At 41.9% G+C, this 15442-nt stretch overlaps 1 protein-coding gene across 1 annotated transcript in view; it reads right to left on the bottom strand.

Annotated features, from left to right (window-relative positions):
* Nucleotides 1-1513: 1513 nt before the first annotated feature.
* Nucleotides 1514-15442, bottom strand: part of TBCEL (tubulin folding cofactor E like) — a 52083-nt gene continuing 38154 nt past the window's right edge. Inside the window, exon 7 of the mRNA XM_081113348.1 lies at nucleotides 1514-5111. Within this exon, the coding sequence (XP_080969474.1) occupies nucleotides 4793-5111 (319 nt within the window). The 3' untranslated portion in view covers nucleotides 1514-4792. The remainder of the gene's footprint in view (nucleotides 5112-15442) is intronic.

Here is a 15442-nt window from a genome sequence, read left to right as displayed (position 1 = left end):
GCTGTCCAGGCGTGGACCTCACAGCCAACGAGAGCGCTAAACAGCCATCGGCACTTCTCATTCTACCCCTTTAAAGAGAACTGTTTCTTTTATTCTAGTTTGCTCTCTAGTTATTAGGCTTAATGATTATGTAGGCCACTGTTTCAGTGTTTTGAAATAAAGTGTAAAAACACCACTAACTCAGCAGAATAATGCTGACCCTAGTGCTGTGCTGTTTTCTTTAGTGCAGAGTAAGATGGGAGCATAAGACCCTGCTCATGTAAGGTATTTTATCTTCATATATATATATATATATATATATATATATATATCTACACACACACACACACACTATATATATATATATATATATATATATATATATATATATATATATATAATCACTTTAATAGATCAGTCTGTGGGGAAAAAACTAAACATTTCTAATGTTAACATTCACATTTTTGAAGGAATCACAAATACATTCTATTTTAAGGAGATAAAATATGGTATGTTATTCCTTTCCTGGATTAACTCAGTTCCTAATTCTGTCACCTGAAAAACTTAAAAGTAGATGAACTGACCGATGTTAATATTTAATGACCTATATAGTTTTTTGAGAGAAATAATCTTTATTCAGTAAGGTCTTACATAGCATACAAAATCTACAAATCAACCATGAACTCATATGCGTGTATGCATAGCGCCCGGACACAGCCCTGTACATATTTTAAAGGTTATGTGGCCAGCGTTGACCTCCAAGGCGCTAAGTCTCAGCTCAGCCACAGTCTTTTCCAGAGAAGCGCCTGGAAGAAAAGGTGACCTTGCTCATAACATCCTGGGGATGGGGGGGAGGGCACGGGGGGCGAGGGGGCAGCGGGTGGCGCGGGGCCTGGTGTGGGGGGGGGAGGGCATGGGGGGCGAGGGGGCAGCGGGTGGCGCGGGGCGTGGGGCCTGGTGGGGGGGGAGGGCGCGGGGGGCGAGGGGGCAGCGGGCGGCGCGGGGCCTGGTGTGGGGGGGGAGGGCGCGGGGGGCGAGGGGGCAGCGGGCGGCGCGGGGCCTGGTGTGGGGGGGGAGGGCGTGGGGGGCGAGGGGGCAGCGGGCGGCGTGGGGTCCAGGGTGCAGCGGAGGGGGGTGGGCACAGGGGGGCCAGGGGGTAGCGGGCGGCGCGGAGCGGTGGAGGTGGGCCCCTCTGGGCGCGTCGCAGACGCAGTGCAGCTCTTGGGCCTCCGTTCTGGCACTGGCTTAATTGACAGCAGTTTACCAGGAAATTATTGAGAAGCCGGTAGCGTTCAAGTGCCCCAAACTCTAATTCTTATAGAAAATTATTTTTCAAAGGGAAAAATCATCACAATTTCTACATCAAAACGAGACTCTCCTGGCTCCGTCCGCCCGCGTGTCGTGTGGTTTAACTTCAGCAACAACCCGGGTCAGCGCGTGAAGAGGGGAGGTGCCCCCAGGGCGCAGGCACAGCGCGGGCCGCACAGACACGCATCGTGACCACACAATCCAGAAAAAAAGCAGAACACGAAGCGAACGTGGACTTGGATTTTTAATTTTTTTAAAGATTAACTCTCTATATATTAATAAAAAGTGCAAAGAACATGTTTAAATTATATTCTGAAATAAAACATCTTTCCACCAACTGCAGGAGGCAGGCGGCAGGAGCCGAGCCCCCTCCGCCGACCGTGCGCCTGAGGACAGAGCTCGGGGCCCTGACCGGGTCTGGGTGCTCTCGGGAGCCGTTCGTGTCGGTTCCGTCCAACACGACACGGAAAACCGGACACACACGGAGATGCCCGCGGCCCGGCCCCGTCGGTGGTGCAGCTCCTGGAGGCGTCTCTGCTCATGTGACGCCCCCGACAACAGGTGCCGCCCTGGGCCGAAACGCTGGGCTAGAACTGAACTTCCATTTTGTTCTGTAAACAACATTTTAAACACAGCATAGTAACTAACGTTAGGCCCTGTTACACATAGCTCCTGTTTTGGGTTGATTTTCATCAAAAGGTTTAAAAGAAACAAGAGGTTATAGAATACCTGCTGCTTTATGTATTTATGGCAATGGTGGCAATAGGTTGCAGAAACAATAGAAACTTCTAATAAAAAAGACATACAACTCTGAACTTTTTTTCTTTAAAACATTCTGGAATATTTCAAATCAAAAAATGGATTTCTATGTGGTTTCAGCAGCTACATGCTCACATATCAAAAGGGTCCCTTGGTTTTGGTTTAGATTTCTTTTATTACTCCTTTCCTTTTCCATAACTGAAAGAATGTCTATTTTAGAAAAGACAGGTTTTATACACTGTGCGGTAGCAACCAAGCTGTAATACTGGCTATGATGGCATTGATCACAGATACGCTCTCAGTAATATGCTCTCGCTGAACCTGGAGATGTCAGTATTAAAATACAGAGAAAGCAGCAATCAACTATGCATAACTTGTAGACTCAAAGGTCCATGGTGTCTTCCCTCCTTGGCCTGTTATAAAAACAATTTTGGTTACAAGTGTCTATGCAGCACCAATTTTATTTCAAAAGAAGCATCTTTACTCAGCCACCCAAACAAGTCTACAAGTACACATGCTCCATCGCTTTTCTCACTTCTGTAACTCTAAAAGACCGGTCATTGTATTAGATTTTGTCTCAATCAAAAATTATTCAGCAAGTTTTAAAACCATCCATACAATGCCCTACAACACCCACACCCATAGGTGAAGGAGCAGTCCCCTGACGTGCGAGTGTGATGGAAGTGCACCTGCAGTCGGTGGCAGGCCTCTACGGTACAAAAGCATTTCATAGAACTCTGTCATATATAAAATAGCTTACCAACTGTGACCATCCCACTTATGATTAAAGCATAACCCACGTGTTCCCCCTGCCTTCTGTGGGGGACAGTCAGGGGCCACACAACCTCAAAAAATAAGCGTGCATCTATCTCCTTGGCTGACAAAAGCAAAAGGCTCAGCTATACAGTTTCTCTCTCAAACTCGCCTGCACTCATGCACACATACACAAAGCCTCCACAGTTTTAACCTTCATGACACTAGGGCCACACTTTTGCTCACTTCCAAAAATATGCCGGGAAATCGTGGTTGCAAAATAATGACTCTTGTCTGCGCAGCATGGCCCCCACAGCCCACGTTCTGACTGGGAAGGACCGAGTCCGGAGAGGAGACAAGGCCTCATCGTCATCGCAATCCCTTTGGTTTCCACCTTTATTTACTGTTTCGGTGAATATAGATTGGACTCGGGAGGCCTGAGTCAAAGGCTTTACAAACACTGAACCTGAAGTGCATAAGAGAATAAATTTCTGCTATTATGGCATAGGAAAATTTAAAAAGTAATAGTAATAAACACAACACCATTTACATAAAGAATTTACAAGCCGCCTAAGGAATTTCCTAAGACATTCACAGGAGTGGTGGAAGCATGTTAAAAGGCCAAAAACCATCCTAATGATTACATTCTCTGAAAATCCTGCCTGTGCATGCCTCCTGCCCGCCCGCCTGTGCGAAGTCTCTCTCTGTATACACGGTGGACCAAGAAAAACACATTATAAGCAAGAGCCTGCACTGACTGACAAAGGGATAGAACAAATCAACACTTCAGAGCAGGGAAGGAGCTAGATATCAAAGACAAGCGCTTTAAATATGCTTCTGCAAAACTCTGACGTGGAGACAATTCTGAAGTTTGGACACTTGTACGTGACTCATCAGTCAGAGCGGTGCTGCAGGGGCAGCTAAGTGAAACTGTGAGACCGGGAGAGTCCTCCATTATGGCTTCTCCAGGTCCCGGCGAGCACTGGAACCAGCGCTCCTCCAATGCCAGCTCCCACCTTTCCCTGCCAAGTGCAGGGGCAGGGCCTTCACATGACGACCCCGGGAGCCTCACAGCGCCCGCCCCACGCACCCCCGGGCTCCCCACTGCACTCACGAGCTCGCCCTCAGCTGTGCGTGACTCTAAAGGTGTCTTCAAAAGTCAGGCCTCTATTTTCAGAAGCTTAAAGTCATGACAAAGAAAGAGTCAATCGGCAAAAATAAAAGCCTCTGGGATCTGACTGTTCCATGTTATGAGAGCCAAGGCTGACACAATGTGTATGAACATTAAAACTGAGACCAGCCTGCTCTGTCGGGCTGTGTCCTGGAGCTGAGCTCTCCGTCTGTTCTTCTTCAAGCTCCTAATAGGGTCCGAGCTCCTGAGTGAGCGTCTGAGTTAGAATCAGGTTGGAAAATGCTTAAAACACTTTAAATTATTTCAAAAGGTTGAAATGAAAAATAAATCACCCAAGCTGAGAAGTTAATTATGGACAGAAAAAACCATTAGTAAGTGCTGACATCAGTCACATGAGAAAGGGAACCAAAAGAACAGAGAGAGCGAGAGGGAGGGCGGAGAAGAGGCGGGGGGAGGGCTGGCCCTTCCTGCGAGGACCCTCGTTTCCTGATTTCTCCAGACACCTTTGGAGGGAGGCACTCCCATGCCGCCCTGTCCTCACGGGTCTGACGGAATGATGACCCAGCAGCAGGTGGCCCGGTGCACACAGTAAGACGGGGTTTCCCAGTCATCCTTTGGGGAGGGAGGGCACACAGGCTGGAGATGTGGCCAATTCTGCCGGCAGAGCTAAAGAAATCTTGGTAAAAAAATACCTCAAACAGCCACGACCCACTCGGGGGGGTGGGGGTATGGGGGGAAGATACACCTCTACCCCCCCAAACAAAGCAAAGCAAAATCAAACCAAACCAATCTTCTCCCTCCTAAAGAAAACCCAGGAAACTGCCCTGCGAAGTCCTGGGGTGTGCAGTCCAATCTGGGAGGTCACTTGGTTTTGGATTCCACATAGATCTTATCTCCATCCCTAATGCCGAAGGAATGCAAGGCCCGAGAGCTGTACTTCATCTCCTCGGGGCCGAAGGGCGCCTCGTGGTCGAAGTGATAGAGCAGCATGCCGCTCGGGGGCAGCTGCACGAGGCTTTTTAATTGTTTCTTTAGTTCTGCGACTGTCTGGTCCAGACGAATGCTCATTTCTTCCACCTGATCGTTAAAGTGGACTTCTACTTTTGCACTGCTCTGGGGTCTTAGATCCACTTCTGCCAAAGGCTCCAACTTTCCATACTTTGTGATCAGTTCGTGATACCTGGAAGGATAAATAGGCAGTGTGAGCTGAAGCTACTCGCAATGGAGTACAGGCGATTTCCCAACTCCTGGTAAATCACACAGCTGCCCACGGCATCTTTCTAACGTCCTCGCCCAGTGATGGCGAACCTGTGACACGCGTGTCAGAGGTGACACGCGAACTCATTTATTTTTTTGGTTGATTTTTCTTTGTTAAATGGCATTTAAATATATAAAATAAATATCAAAAATATAAATCTTTGTTTTACTATGGTTGCAAATATCAAAAAGTTTCTATATGTGACACGGCACCAGAGTTAGGTTAGGGTTTTTCAGAACGCTGCCACGCCGAGCTCAGAAGGTTCGCCGTCACTGGCCTAGTCCCAGGTTCTGTCTAAGTTTCTGGTGACCACTGCGGGATCTGTGATCGGAAATGGTTGCCCTTTGAGCTCACAGTGAAACCGTGTTCTTGTGGACAGTCTCTCCTGAAGATGGTCGCCGTGCCTGCTGTCCCTTCTTACTAAGAAAGGCTCAGTGAGAACGGAGCCTAAAGAGAGGACACGATGACGAACACGGAGAGGAGTCCAGTTTGTAGAAGTCGCTTTCCTGGTGCTTCATAAAGAAGGCGGGCCTAAGCACTGCTCCTTGGTAACAGCTGGGAAGAGGGAAGTGGGCTGGCAGTTCCTGAACCCGAAGTCCTATATTACAAACACCCAGGGGTGTGTGAGCCTGTCTGAATGATCCAGCCTCGTCTCAGTGGCTACAATACAAGGGATTTGTGGAAGAGTCAAGAATAAATTCTTGTAAAAAAGTGGCAAATGGGGGATACAAGTTCCTTGATCAAGGCAGTAATAAAGAGCAAAAAATACCAAGAGGAAAGTGAATTACAGAGGTGAGTCTAGTGCCCCCAAGATCAAGCTTCCCACATGGGAAATCTGGTTTCCACTACCAGCCTTGGAGGGTCTGATTTTATTGAGGAAGCTGAGCAGTTCCCTGAAAACCAGAGCGGGACGATGCTGGGAAGATCCGCTATTAGCTTTATTATAACCAAGACTATAACAAGGTTACTCATGATCAGAATACAATGGTCACATAAGATTATTCCCCACCTCTCCCCCCCTACTTTTGGTTTTAACTTAGTTAAATTGGTGCTAAATTAAGGTTGGCAGGAACATAGATGACGCAGTGAGATATCTGGTCAGAGATGGAGGCAAGCATTTCCACCACAGGAGAGTCAGGGTAAGGCCAAGTGGCACTGGCCTTGGAGTCGGAGACTCTCTTACGATTAGCCGCATGGCTCTCTTACCATTAATCACATGGCTCTCTTACCATTAATCACGTGACTCTCTTACCATTAATCACGTGACTCTCTTACCATTAATCACGTGACTCTCTTACCATTAATCACCTGACTCTCTTACCATTAATCACCTGACTCTCTTACGATTAGCCGCGTGGCTCTCTTACCATTAATCACGTGACTCTCTTACCATTGATCACGTGACTCGCTTACCATTGTTCACGTGACTCTCTTACCATTGATCACGTGACTCTCTTACCATTGATCACGCGACTCTTACCATTAATCACGCGACTCTCTTACCATTAATCACGCGACTCTCTTACCATTAATCACGTGACTCTCTTACCATTAGCCACATGACTCTTACGATTAGCCACGTAACTCTCTTACGATTAGCTGTGTGACTTGGAAACTTGCTCAATCCTTTTGGATTTCAGATTTCTCATTAGTAAAATTGGGATATTAAATCTGCCCTTCCTACAAGACAGTCTTAAGAATTATATAAAACTAGAGGCTGAGCACACGATTAAATCATGCGTGTGTAGGGTCCCCTCGGCCTAGCCTGCCATCACGGCCATGTCTGCCATTCCCTGACGCCTCGCACGCTCCGTGGACACTGCTGGCACCCGCCCTACCCGCTGCGAGAGCCGCTGCTCATTTGGTCGTGATGCCATTACAGCATCATGACCACAGGCCTTTTATGATATAGATAACAGGTGAGTAACACTTTGTAAATTAATTTCATAACAAATAAAAAAATACGAACAGTACATGCCTACTGTTCTGGAATTTACATTATTAAAACACACACATGACTTAGAAAATATATAATTAAAGTATATTTAGATAGAACTTCTTAGAAAAGGTAGGGTTATGATGAAGCAAATTACAGGACTTGAGCCCAAAGTAGTACTTTTAAAAAGGGTAAAGAAATCACCAGCAGCAACTAACAGAAGAAGCGATGCCAACCAAAGGTTGTCATCATCAATTCAATGCCAACAGGAGTTCCCGTATGTGGTGTGGCAAAGGGGGAGAATTTATTCAGTGAAAACAGCTCAGCTGTGAAAAAGCTCAGATGTGGAACAGTGTGATTGAAGCAGCTCACTTTAAAACAGCTTGGCTGAGACCACTCAGGTATGAAGTAGCTCAGGCAAAGGGGCTCAGGGGTTACAGCTCCAGTCAGGGGAAGGCAGTCATGATGGAAACAACGTGTCCTCCATTGAGACAAAGGTGAAGCTGACTTATGTAGAGAAGAGTGTCTGCACCCAGTCCCTGATTGGTCCATTTGTATGCAAGCAGGGACTCCACATCTATATCAGTCCAAATAGCACTGTCCTGATCAGTCAGAATGGAATGCCTGATTGGTCAGTGAGGAGCAAATATATAGCTGCACAGCTCCAATTAGACAAGGAAAGTCTCAGTCCTATTGGCCGAATTTCAATCCTAGGAGCTCTCTTGTAAGGGTCAACTGAGACAGCAGGAGCCCAGTGCAGGAGGCTTGGTCGCCCGGTCTGTGGCTTACCCTGAAACACAGAGTGCATGAGACCTCTGTAAATAACGGCTGCTAGACTCAGGTATGAATTTGAGTCTAATTACCACAAAAACTCCTATTTGGCAGGTATATTCTTTCTTGGGTCAACAGAGGGAATATCCTTCTTGCCATAATCTTTTAAAAGGAAAGAAAAATCTGAATTAGTGGATGCATAAACTGGATGAGCTTTCTCATTTTTCTGTTCCAACCTCTTCCCGAAATACCTTCCTGAACTGCAAAGATTGGTACTGAAAACTACATTTCCCACACTCCTTTGCAGGTGAGCTTTAGCTTCTATCAAGCACATTCAATTCCCCTGGGGTGAGAAATAATGACTCTAGCAGGCACAATTTGGGTAGAGGCTTCCTAATTACCAGATTGTAGTTCAAGCAGTGTGTTCCTGACCACAGCTTGCTGATCTCCAGATCCCAGCTAAGGTGGTGTGACTCAGCACCACGACATCACTTCTTGAGTCTCTCCTTCTAGGGCTCCTGCAGAGGTAGCAGTGCCCTTGGTCAGCTCGTTCTGTGGTAGCATTCTAGAGACAGACCAGTTCTAGGGAGACAGACCTTCCAAAGATGTTGTAAGCATCTTATTTTCTGTATTAATTTCCTTTCTTCTTAAAATAGCTACTGTGAGGTGATGTCGGGGAATGGCAGCATGCAAGATTCCCCTGGTCTCTCCCCTTGAATTTTTGACAATTTCAACAGCTATAACTAAACAAAGGATTCCCTGCTCAATGCACAGTCACCTGGGAAATCCACGCATTGAAACATCTAGAGGTGGGTGAGTTGGAACAAACTGGGGAGGTGAGAAGAGAGAAGAAATCCAGTTGTGGCTGGCACTCCACGCAGCAGGGAGGAGCAGAGAGATTCCTAGGACACTCCTGCAGCAATGAGTAGTAGGAGCTGCAGCTGAGCCCAGGGACCTAGGCAAGGACACGGCCTGGGGTACGACTGTGGTTGCCGGGTGATCAGCATTCCCAACAGAGAAACAAAGCCACAGAGCCCTGACCCTCTGTAGCCTCCCAGAGCTCATCTCCCTTTGCCCTTGGTGTCGGGCTGCCAAGCACATTATCTGCAAACCCAAGAACAGGTACGACAGAATCACTTTATCCCTGAGCAAAGGGTGAACAGTCCCGGGGCTGGGTGCAGGGGTAACCCTGTAAAGGTCTAAGGTCATCATTACCAGGAGGGCAAAACAACGAAGAAGCTGGCGAGTTCCCCAAGTCCACCCCACCCCTACACACTATGGCTATACAGATGGGAGCCTCTCTCTGGCTGTGGAGGACAGCACTGGGATTTCATAGAGCTAAGAAAACTTGTGCTATTCAGTGCCACCTACTGGAAAAGAATAGAAAGACTTCTTCATAGTAATCTGTTAGAGAAGTGCCACTTATACATTGATGTCCAGACAGAGAAGGAATCCATCAAATGCCATGAGTAAACCAAGGGAGCAAGGCAACTCAAAGAAACTGAAAAATCTCCAGTAAGCAAACTTAAAGACATGGAAATAAGTGATATAAATGACAAAGAATTGAAGATTGCAGTTCTGAAAATACTCAATGAGATGTGAAAAAATAGAGGCAATTTAGTGAGCTCAGAAAACAAATCAACAAACAAAATGAGTACTTTACCAAAGAGATTGAAAAAAGAACCAAACAGAAATTCTAAAGATAAAGAACTCAATAAAAGAGATCAAGAATGAACTAGCAATAACAGGAAATACAGTGGACCAGATGGAGGAAAGAATTACTGATATTGAAGACAGAAATCTAGAAATGTAGCAGAGGGAAGAGAGACTAGAGCATGAAAAAAAAAAAAAAAGAAAAGAAAAATGAAAGGACTCTACGAGAACTCTGTGACTCCAGCAGAGAGAGCAATATGAAAACAGGCATACCAGAAGAAGAGAGGAAGGGAAGAAGAGCTTATTCAAACAAATAGTTGATAAGAACTTCCCAAACCTAATGAGAGAACTAGATCCTAGAATCCAAGAAGCAAACAGAACACCTAATTACCTCAACCGAAGGAGGCCTTCTTCAAGGCACACTGTATTAAAACTGTCAAAAATCAAAAGAAAGAATTATCAATGTAGCCAAGGAAAAGAAGAACGTAACCTATAAAGGAAAACCTATCAGAATATCATTAGACTTCTCAGCAGAAACTCTACAAACCAGAAGAGAGTGGAACCAAATGATCAAACTACTGAAAGAGATATTACCTGCTAAGAACAATATATCCAGCAAAGTTATCATTTAAATGTAAGTGAGAAATAAAGACTTTTCTAGACATACAGAAGCTGAGAGAACTTATCACCAGAAGAACTTCAATGCAGAAAATACTCACGGGGGATAGTCTACCTGAAACCAAGAACAAAAGGTCACAAAATTATGATTATGAGTAATATCACCAACAAACAGCATAAACAGGGATAATCTGCGACAATAAAAACACCAAAGGGGAGGGGATAAAGGTCTGAATTTGCAAAGGATGGAGATTACATGCACTCAAAAGATAAAGGACTACTGTATATATGAAACTTTCTTTTTCATAAACCTAATGGTAGACACACACACACACACACACACACACACAGAGCTTAGAAAAAGAAGAAACAGAGGAAAGAAGTATAGGGTACTACCAATAAAAAGAGACAGAAACACACACAAAAGAATCAACCGCGGCAGAGGTATCAGAAAACAAAATACAAAATGGCTATAGGAAATCCTCACACAGCAATAATTACTTGAAATGTAAGTGGGTTGAATTCACTAACAAAGAGGAACAGCATAGCAGATTGGCTCAAAAAACAAAACCTAACCATTTTCTGTCTTCGTCAGATGCATATAAGCTGCAAAGACAAAGATAGACAAAAAGTGAAAGGGTGCAAATAAATTCTCCAAGCAATTAACATCCACAGATAAGCAGATTTCAAACTAACAAAAGACAAGGATGGACATTTTATAATGAATAAGGGGACACTAGATCAAGAAAACATGATACTTCTCAATATATATACACATCATCAGGGAGCACCAAAATATATAAAGCAACGACTAACAGGAATAAAGAGAGGAACAGATAAGAACACAATCATAGTTGGGGACCTTACTACTCCACTGACAGTACTAGACAGATTACTCAAACAGAATATCAACTAAGAAATATTGGCCTTAAATGCCACATTAGAACAAATGGACATAACTGACATTTACAGAGCCCTTCAACCCAAAATTTCAAATTATACATTCTTCTCCAATGCACATGGAACACTCTCAAGGATAGACCCTATGTTGGATACCAAAACTAGCATCAACAAACTCAAGAAGATTGAAATGATACCAAGCATATTCTTTGACCACAATGCTTTGAAATTAGAAATCCACTGAAAAAAGTAAGTAAAGAAAACCACAAATACGTGGAGATTAAACAACATACTACTAAAAAATGACTGGGTCAAATAAGAAATAAAAGGTGAGATATAAAGATATAGAGAGACAAATGAGAATGACAATATGACACACCCAAACTTCTGGGATGCAGTGAAAGCAGTAATAAGAGGGAAGTTTGTATCATTACAGGCCCATCTCAAGAAACAAGAGAAAGCCCAAGTAAACAACCGAACACTGCATTTTAAAGAACCAGAAAAGATCAAAAGGAACCCAGTCAGAAGAAAGGAAATAATAAAAATTAGAGTACAAATGAGTGAACTAGGGAACAAAAAGCTTATATAAAATTTTAATACAATACAGAGCTGGTTCTTCGGTAATATTAATGAAATTGACATACCCTTGGCTAAATTCACTAAAGAAAAAAGAGAAAAGACTCATATAAACAAAATCAGAAATGAAAGAGAAGCTACCACAGACATCACAGATATACAAAGTATCATACTAGAATACTATGAAATTTATGTACATGCCACCAAATTCAATAACCTAGAAGAAATGGACAAGTTCCTAGAAATATATAAACTTCCGAGATTGAATCATGAAGAACCAGAGAACAGACCTGATCAGCAGTGAAGAAATTAAAGCAACCATCAAAAACCTCCCAAAAATATAAGTCTAGGACTAGATGGCTTCAACAGTGAATTCTACCAAACTTTCAGAGAAGATGTGAAACCTTTCCTTCTCAAAATTTTCCAAAAATTGAAAGAGGCAATATTTCCTAACGCCTTGTATGAGGCCAACATAACTGTGATAGGAAAACTGGCAAGGATCACACACACAAGAAAACTACACACCATTTTCTCTGATGAACACAGATGCCAATTTCCTAAACATAGTACTAGCAAGTCAAATACAACAATTCATTAAAAAATAATACATCACAATCAAGTGGGGTCCATTACAGGGGCACAAAGAAGGTTCAACACACACAAATCAATAGTATCTAATTGACATCTACAGAACACTCTACCCAAGCAAAGCAGAATACACCTTTTATGAAAGCATCCCTGAACATAATACACCACAATAACAAAACAGAGAAGATTATATGACCTTATCAATAGATGAAGAAAAAGCATTTGATAAGATACAACATCTACTTATGATTAAAATAAATGTGTATAGAAGGAAATTACCTCAACATAATAAAGACCATATATGACAAACCGTCAGCTAACATCACACACAAAATCAGATAAAAGACAAGGATTGCCCACTCTCGCTAATCTTTTTTTTTAAATATATATTTTTATTTATTTCAGACAGGAAGGAAAAGGGAGAAATAGAAATATCAATGATGAGAAAGAATCATCCATCGACTTCCTCCTGCACTCCCCCTCCCCCACTGGGATTGAGCCCATAACTCGGCTATGTGCCCTGACTGGGAATTGAACCATGACCTCCCAGTTCATAGGTCAATGTTCAACCACTGAGCCACACTGGCTGGGCCTCACCACTCTTATTCAACATAGTTCTGGAGTACAAGCCATAACAATCAGGCAAGAGAAAGAAAGAAAAGGCATCTAAATTGGAAAAGAAGAAATAAGTATTACCTTTTGTAGATGATATGATTCTGTATATAGAAAACTCTCAAGATTCCACACAAAAATTTTAGAAACAATAAACAAATTCAGTAAAGTTGCAGGATATAAAATAAATATATAAAAATCCATGATTTTCCTATATTTTAACAATGAAATTTCAGGGGGAAAAAGAAAAAAAATTCATTTAGCAATCGCAACCAAAAGAATAAAATACCTAGCAATAAACTTAATAAAGGATGTGAATGAACCATATATTAAAAACTACAAAGCATTAGTAAAAGAGGTAGAAAAAGACACAATGAAATGGAAAGATATTTCATGTTCATGAATTAGAAGAATCAACACAGTTAAAATGGCCATATTATCCAAAACAATATATGGATTTAATGCAATCCTCTCAAAATCCCAATGTCATTTTTAAAAGAAACAGAACAAAAAGTCATTAGATTTGTATGGAACTACAAAAGACCCAAATAGCTGAAGTAATACTGAGAAAGAATGAAGCCTGAGATATCACACTACTTGCCTCCAAATTGTACTCCAGAGCTACGATCAAACCAGCAACCTTTTGGTGTATGGGACGGTGTTCCACATAACTAAGCTACCTGTCTAGGGCTATCAAAGTTTTCTTAATAAATTGCTTAAAAAATGGAAACAACACAAATGTCCTTAGCTGATGGATGGCTGAATAAACTGTTACATCTATATAAAAGAATACTACCGAGCAGTAAAAGGAATCTCACTAGTCATGTACATAAAGCAAGTGAATTTCCAATGCATCAAGCCAAGTAAAAGAACCCAGACACAAAAGGCTCTCTACATCTCCTTTCAGCAAAGGTTAAAACTAAAGAAAAAAATCAGCAAGAAGAGATTTGAACAAAACAGTCAATCAATAGTATCTAATTGACATCTACAGAAACACCTTTTATGAAAGCATCCCTGAAACAATCACCAAGGCAGGCCATGAAATAAACGGTAAGAACTTTAAAAGAACTGGTATTGCACAGGGTATGTTCTCTAACCAAAATGGAGACAAAGTAAAAATCAATAAACACTTAAAAATCCTTAAGCACTTGGAAATTAAAGTTGTAAATAATTCATGGGTCAAACAAGAAGACAAATGAAAGAAAAATTTAAAAAAATTAATGAAAATAAAAATATATCAAACATGTGAGATGCCAGCAGTGCTGAGAGTAAAATTTACAGTACTAAATATTTATTAGGAAGAGTCTCAAATCAATTATCTACATTCCTACCTCAAACAAACAAACAAAAAAGCAAATAAAGCCAAAAGAAAGAAATAACAAAAATAGCAGAAATCATTTTTTAAACATATATATATGTGTATATATATATATATGTGTATATGTGTATATATATGTGTATATGTGTATATATATGTGTATATATATGTATGTATATACATATGTATATGTATATGTATATGCATATATATATATTTGATTTCAGAGAGAAAGGGAGAGGGAGAGACAGAAACATCAATGATGAGAATCATCAATCGGCTGCCTCCTGCACACCCCCTACTGGGGATTGAGCCCACAACCTGGGCATGTGCCCTTGACGGGAATCAAACCTGGGACCCTTCAGTCCTCAGGCTGACGCTCTATCTACTGAGCCAAACAGGATAGGGCAGAAATCAATTTTTAAAAAGTAAAACTACATTAAAAACTACAAAACATTGTTGGTAGCAATTAAAGATGACACAAATAAATGAAGAGATTCCATGTTGATGGTTTGAAATATGCAATATTATAAGATGTCTAAACTACCCAAAGCAATCTACAGATTCAATGTAATCCCTATCAAAATCCCAAAGTACTATTTTGCAGAAATAGAAAAAAATCACCCTGAATTTCATATGGAATCTCAAAGAACCCCAAAAACAATTTTGAAAATTAAGAATAGAGGACTCACACATCCTTAATTCAAAACATATTACAAAGCTACAGTAATCAATATAGTGTGGTACAGGCATTAAGACAGACATATAGACCAATAAGATGGAATAGTGGGGCCGGAAATAAAACCTCATGTACAAGGTCAAGTGACCATCAATAAAGATGCCAAGACCACTCAATAGGGAAAAGGCAATTTCTTCAACAAATGGTGCTGAGAAAACTGCACATCCACATGCAAGAAAATAAAAGCGGACCCCTTACCTTATACCATATACAAAAAAAGTAACTCAAAATACATTGAAAACCTAAAGGTAAGATCCAAAACTATAAAACTCCCAGAAGAAAACATAAGGGAAAAGCTACACGACATTGGTCTTGACAATGATTTCTTGGATTATTACAACAAAAAACACAGGCAACAAAAGCATAAACAGACAAATGGATACTACATCAAACTTAAAAACTTTTGAGCAGCAAAGGGTACAAAGAACAGAGCAAAAAGGCAACCCACAGGGGTTAATATCCAGGATTTATAAAGAAATCCTACAACTAAACAACAACAAAAAACATGATTAAAAAATGGGCAAAAGACTTGAATAGATATT

Source organism: Myotis nattereri, assembly GCF_964212035.1.
Source record: "Myotis nattereri genome assembly, chromosome: 19".
Lineage (NCBI taxonomy): Eukaryota > Metazoa > Chordata > Mammalia > Chiroptera > Vespertilionidae > Myotis > Myotis nattereri.
This window is presented reverse-complemented; position numbering and strand designations above follow the sequence as displayed.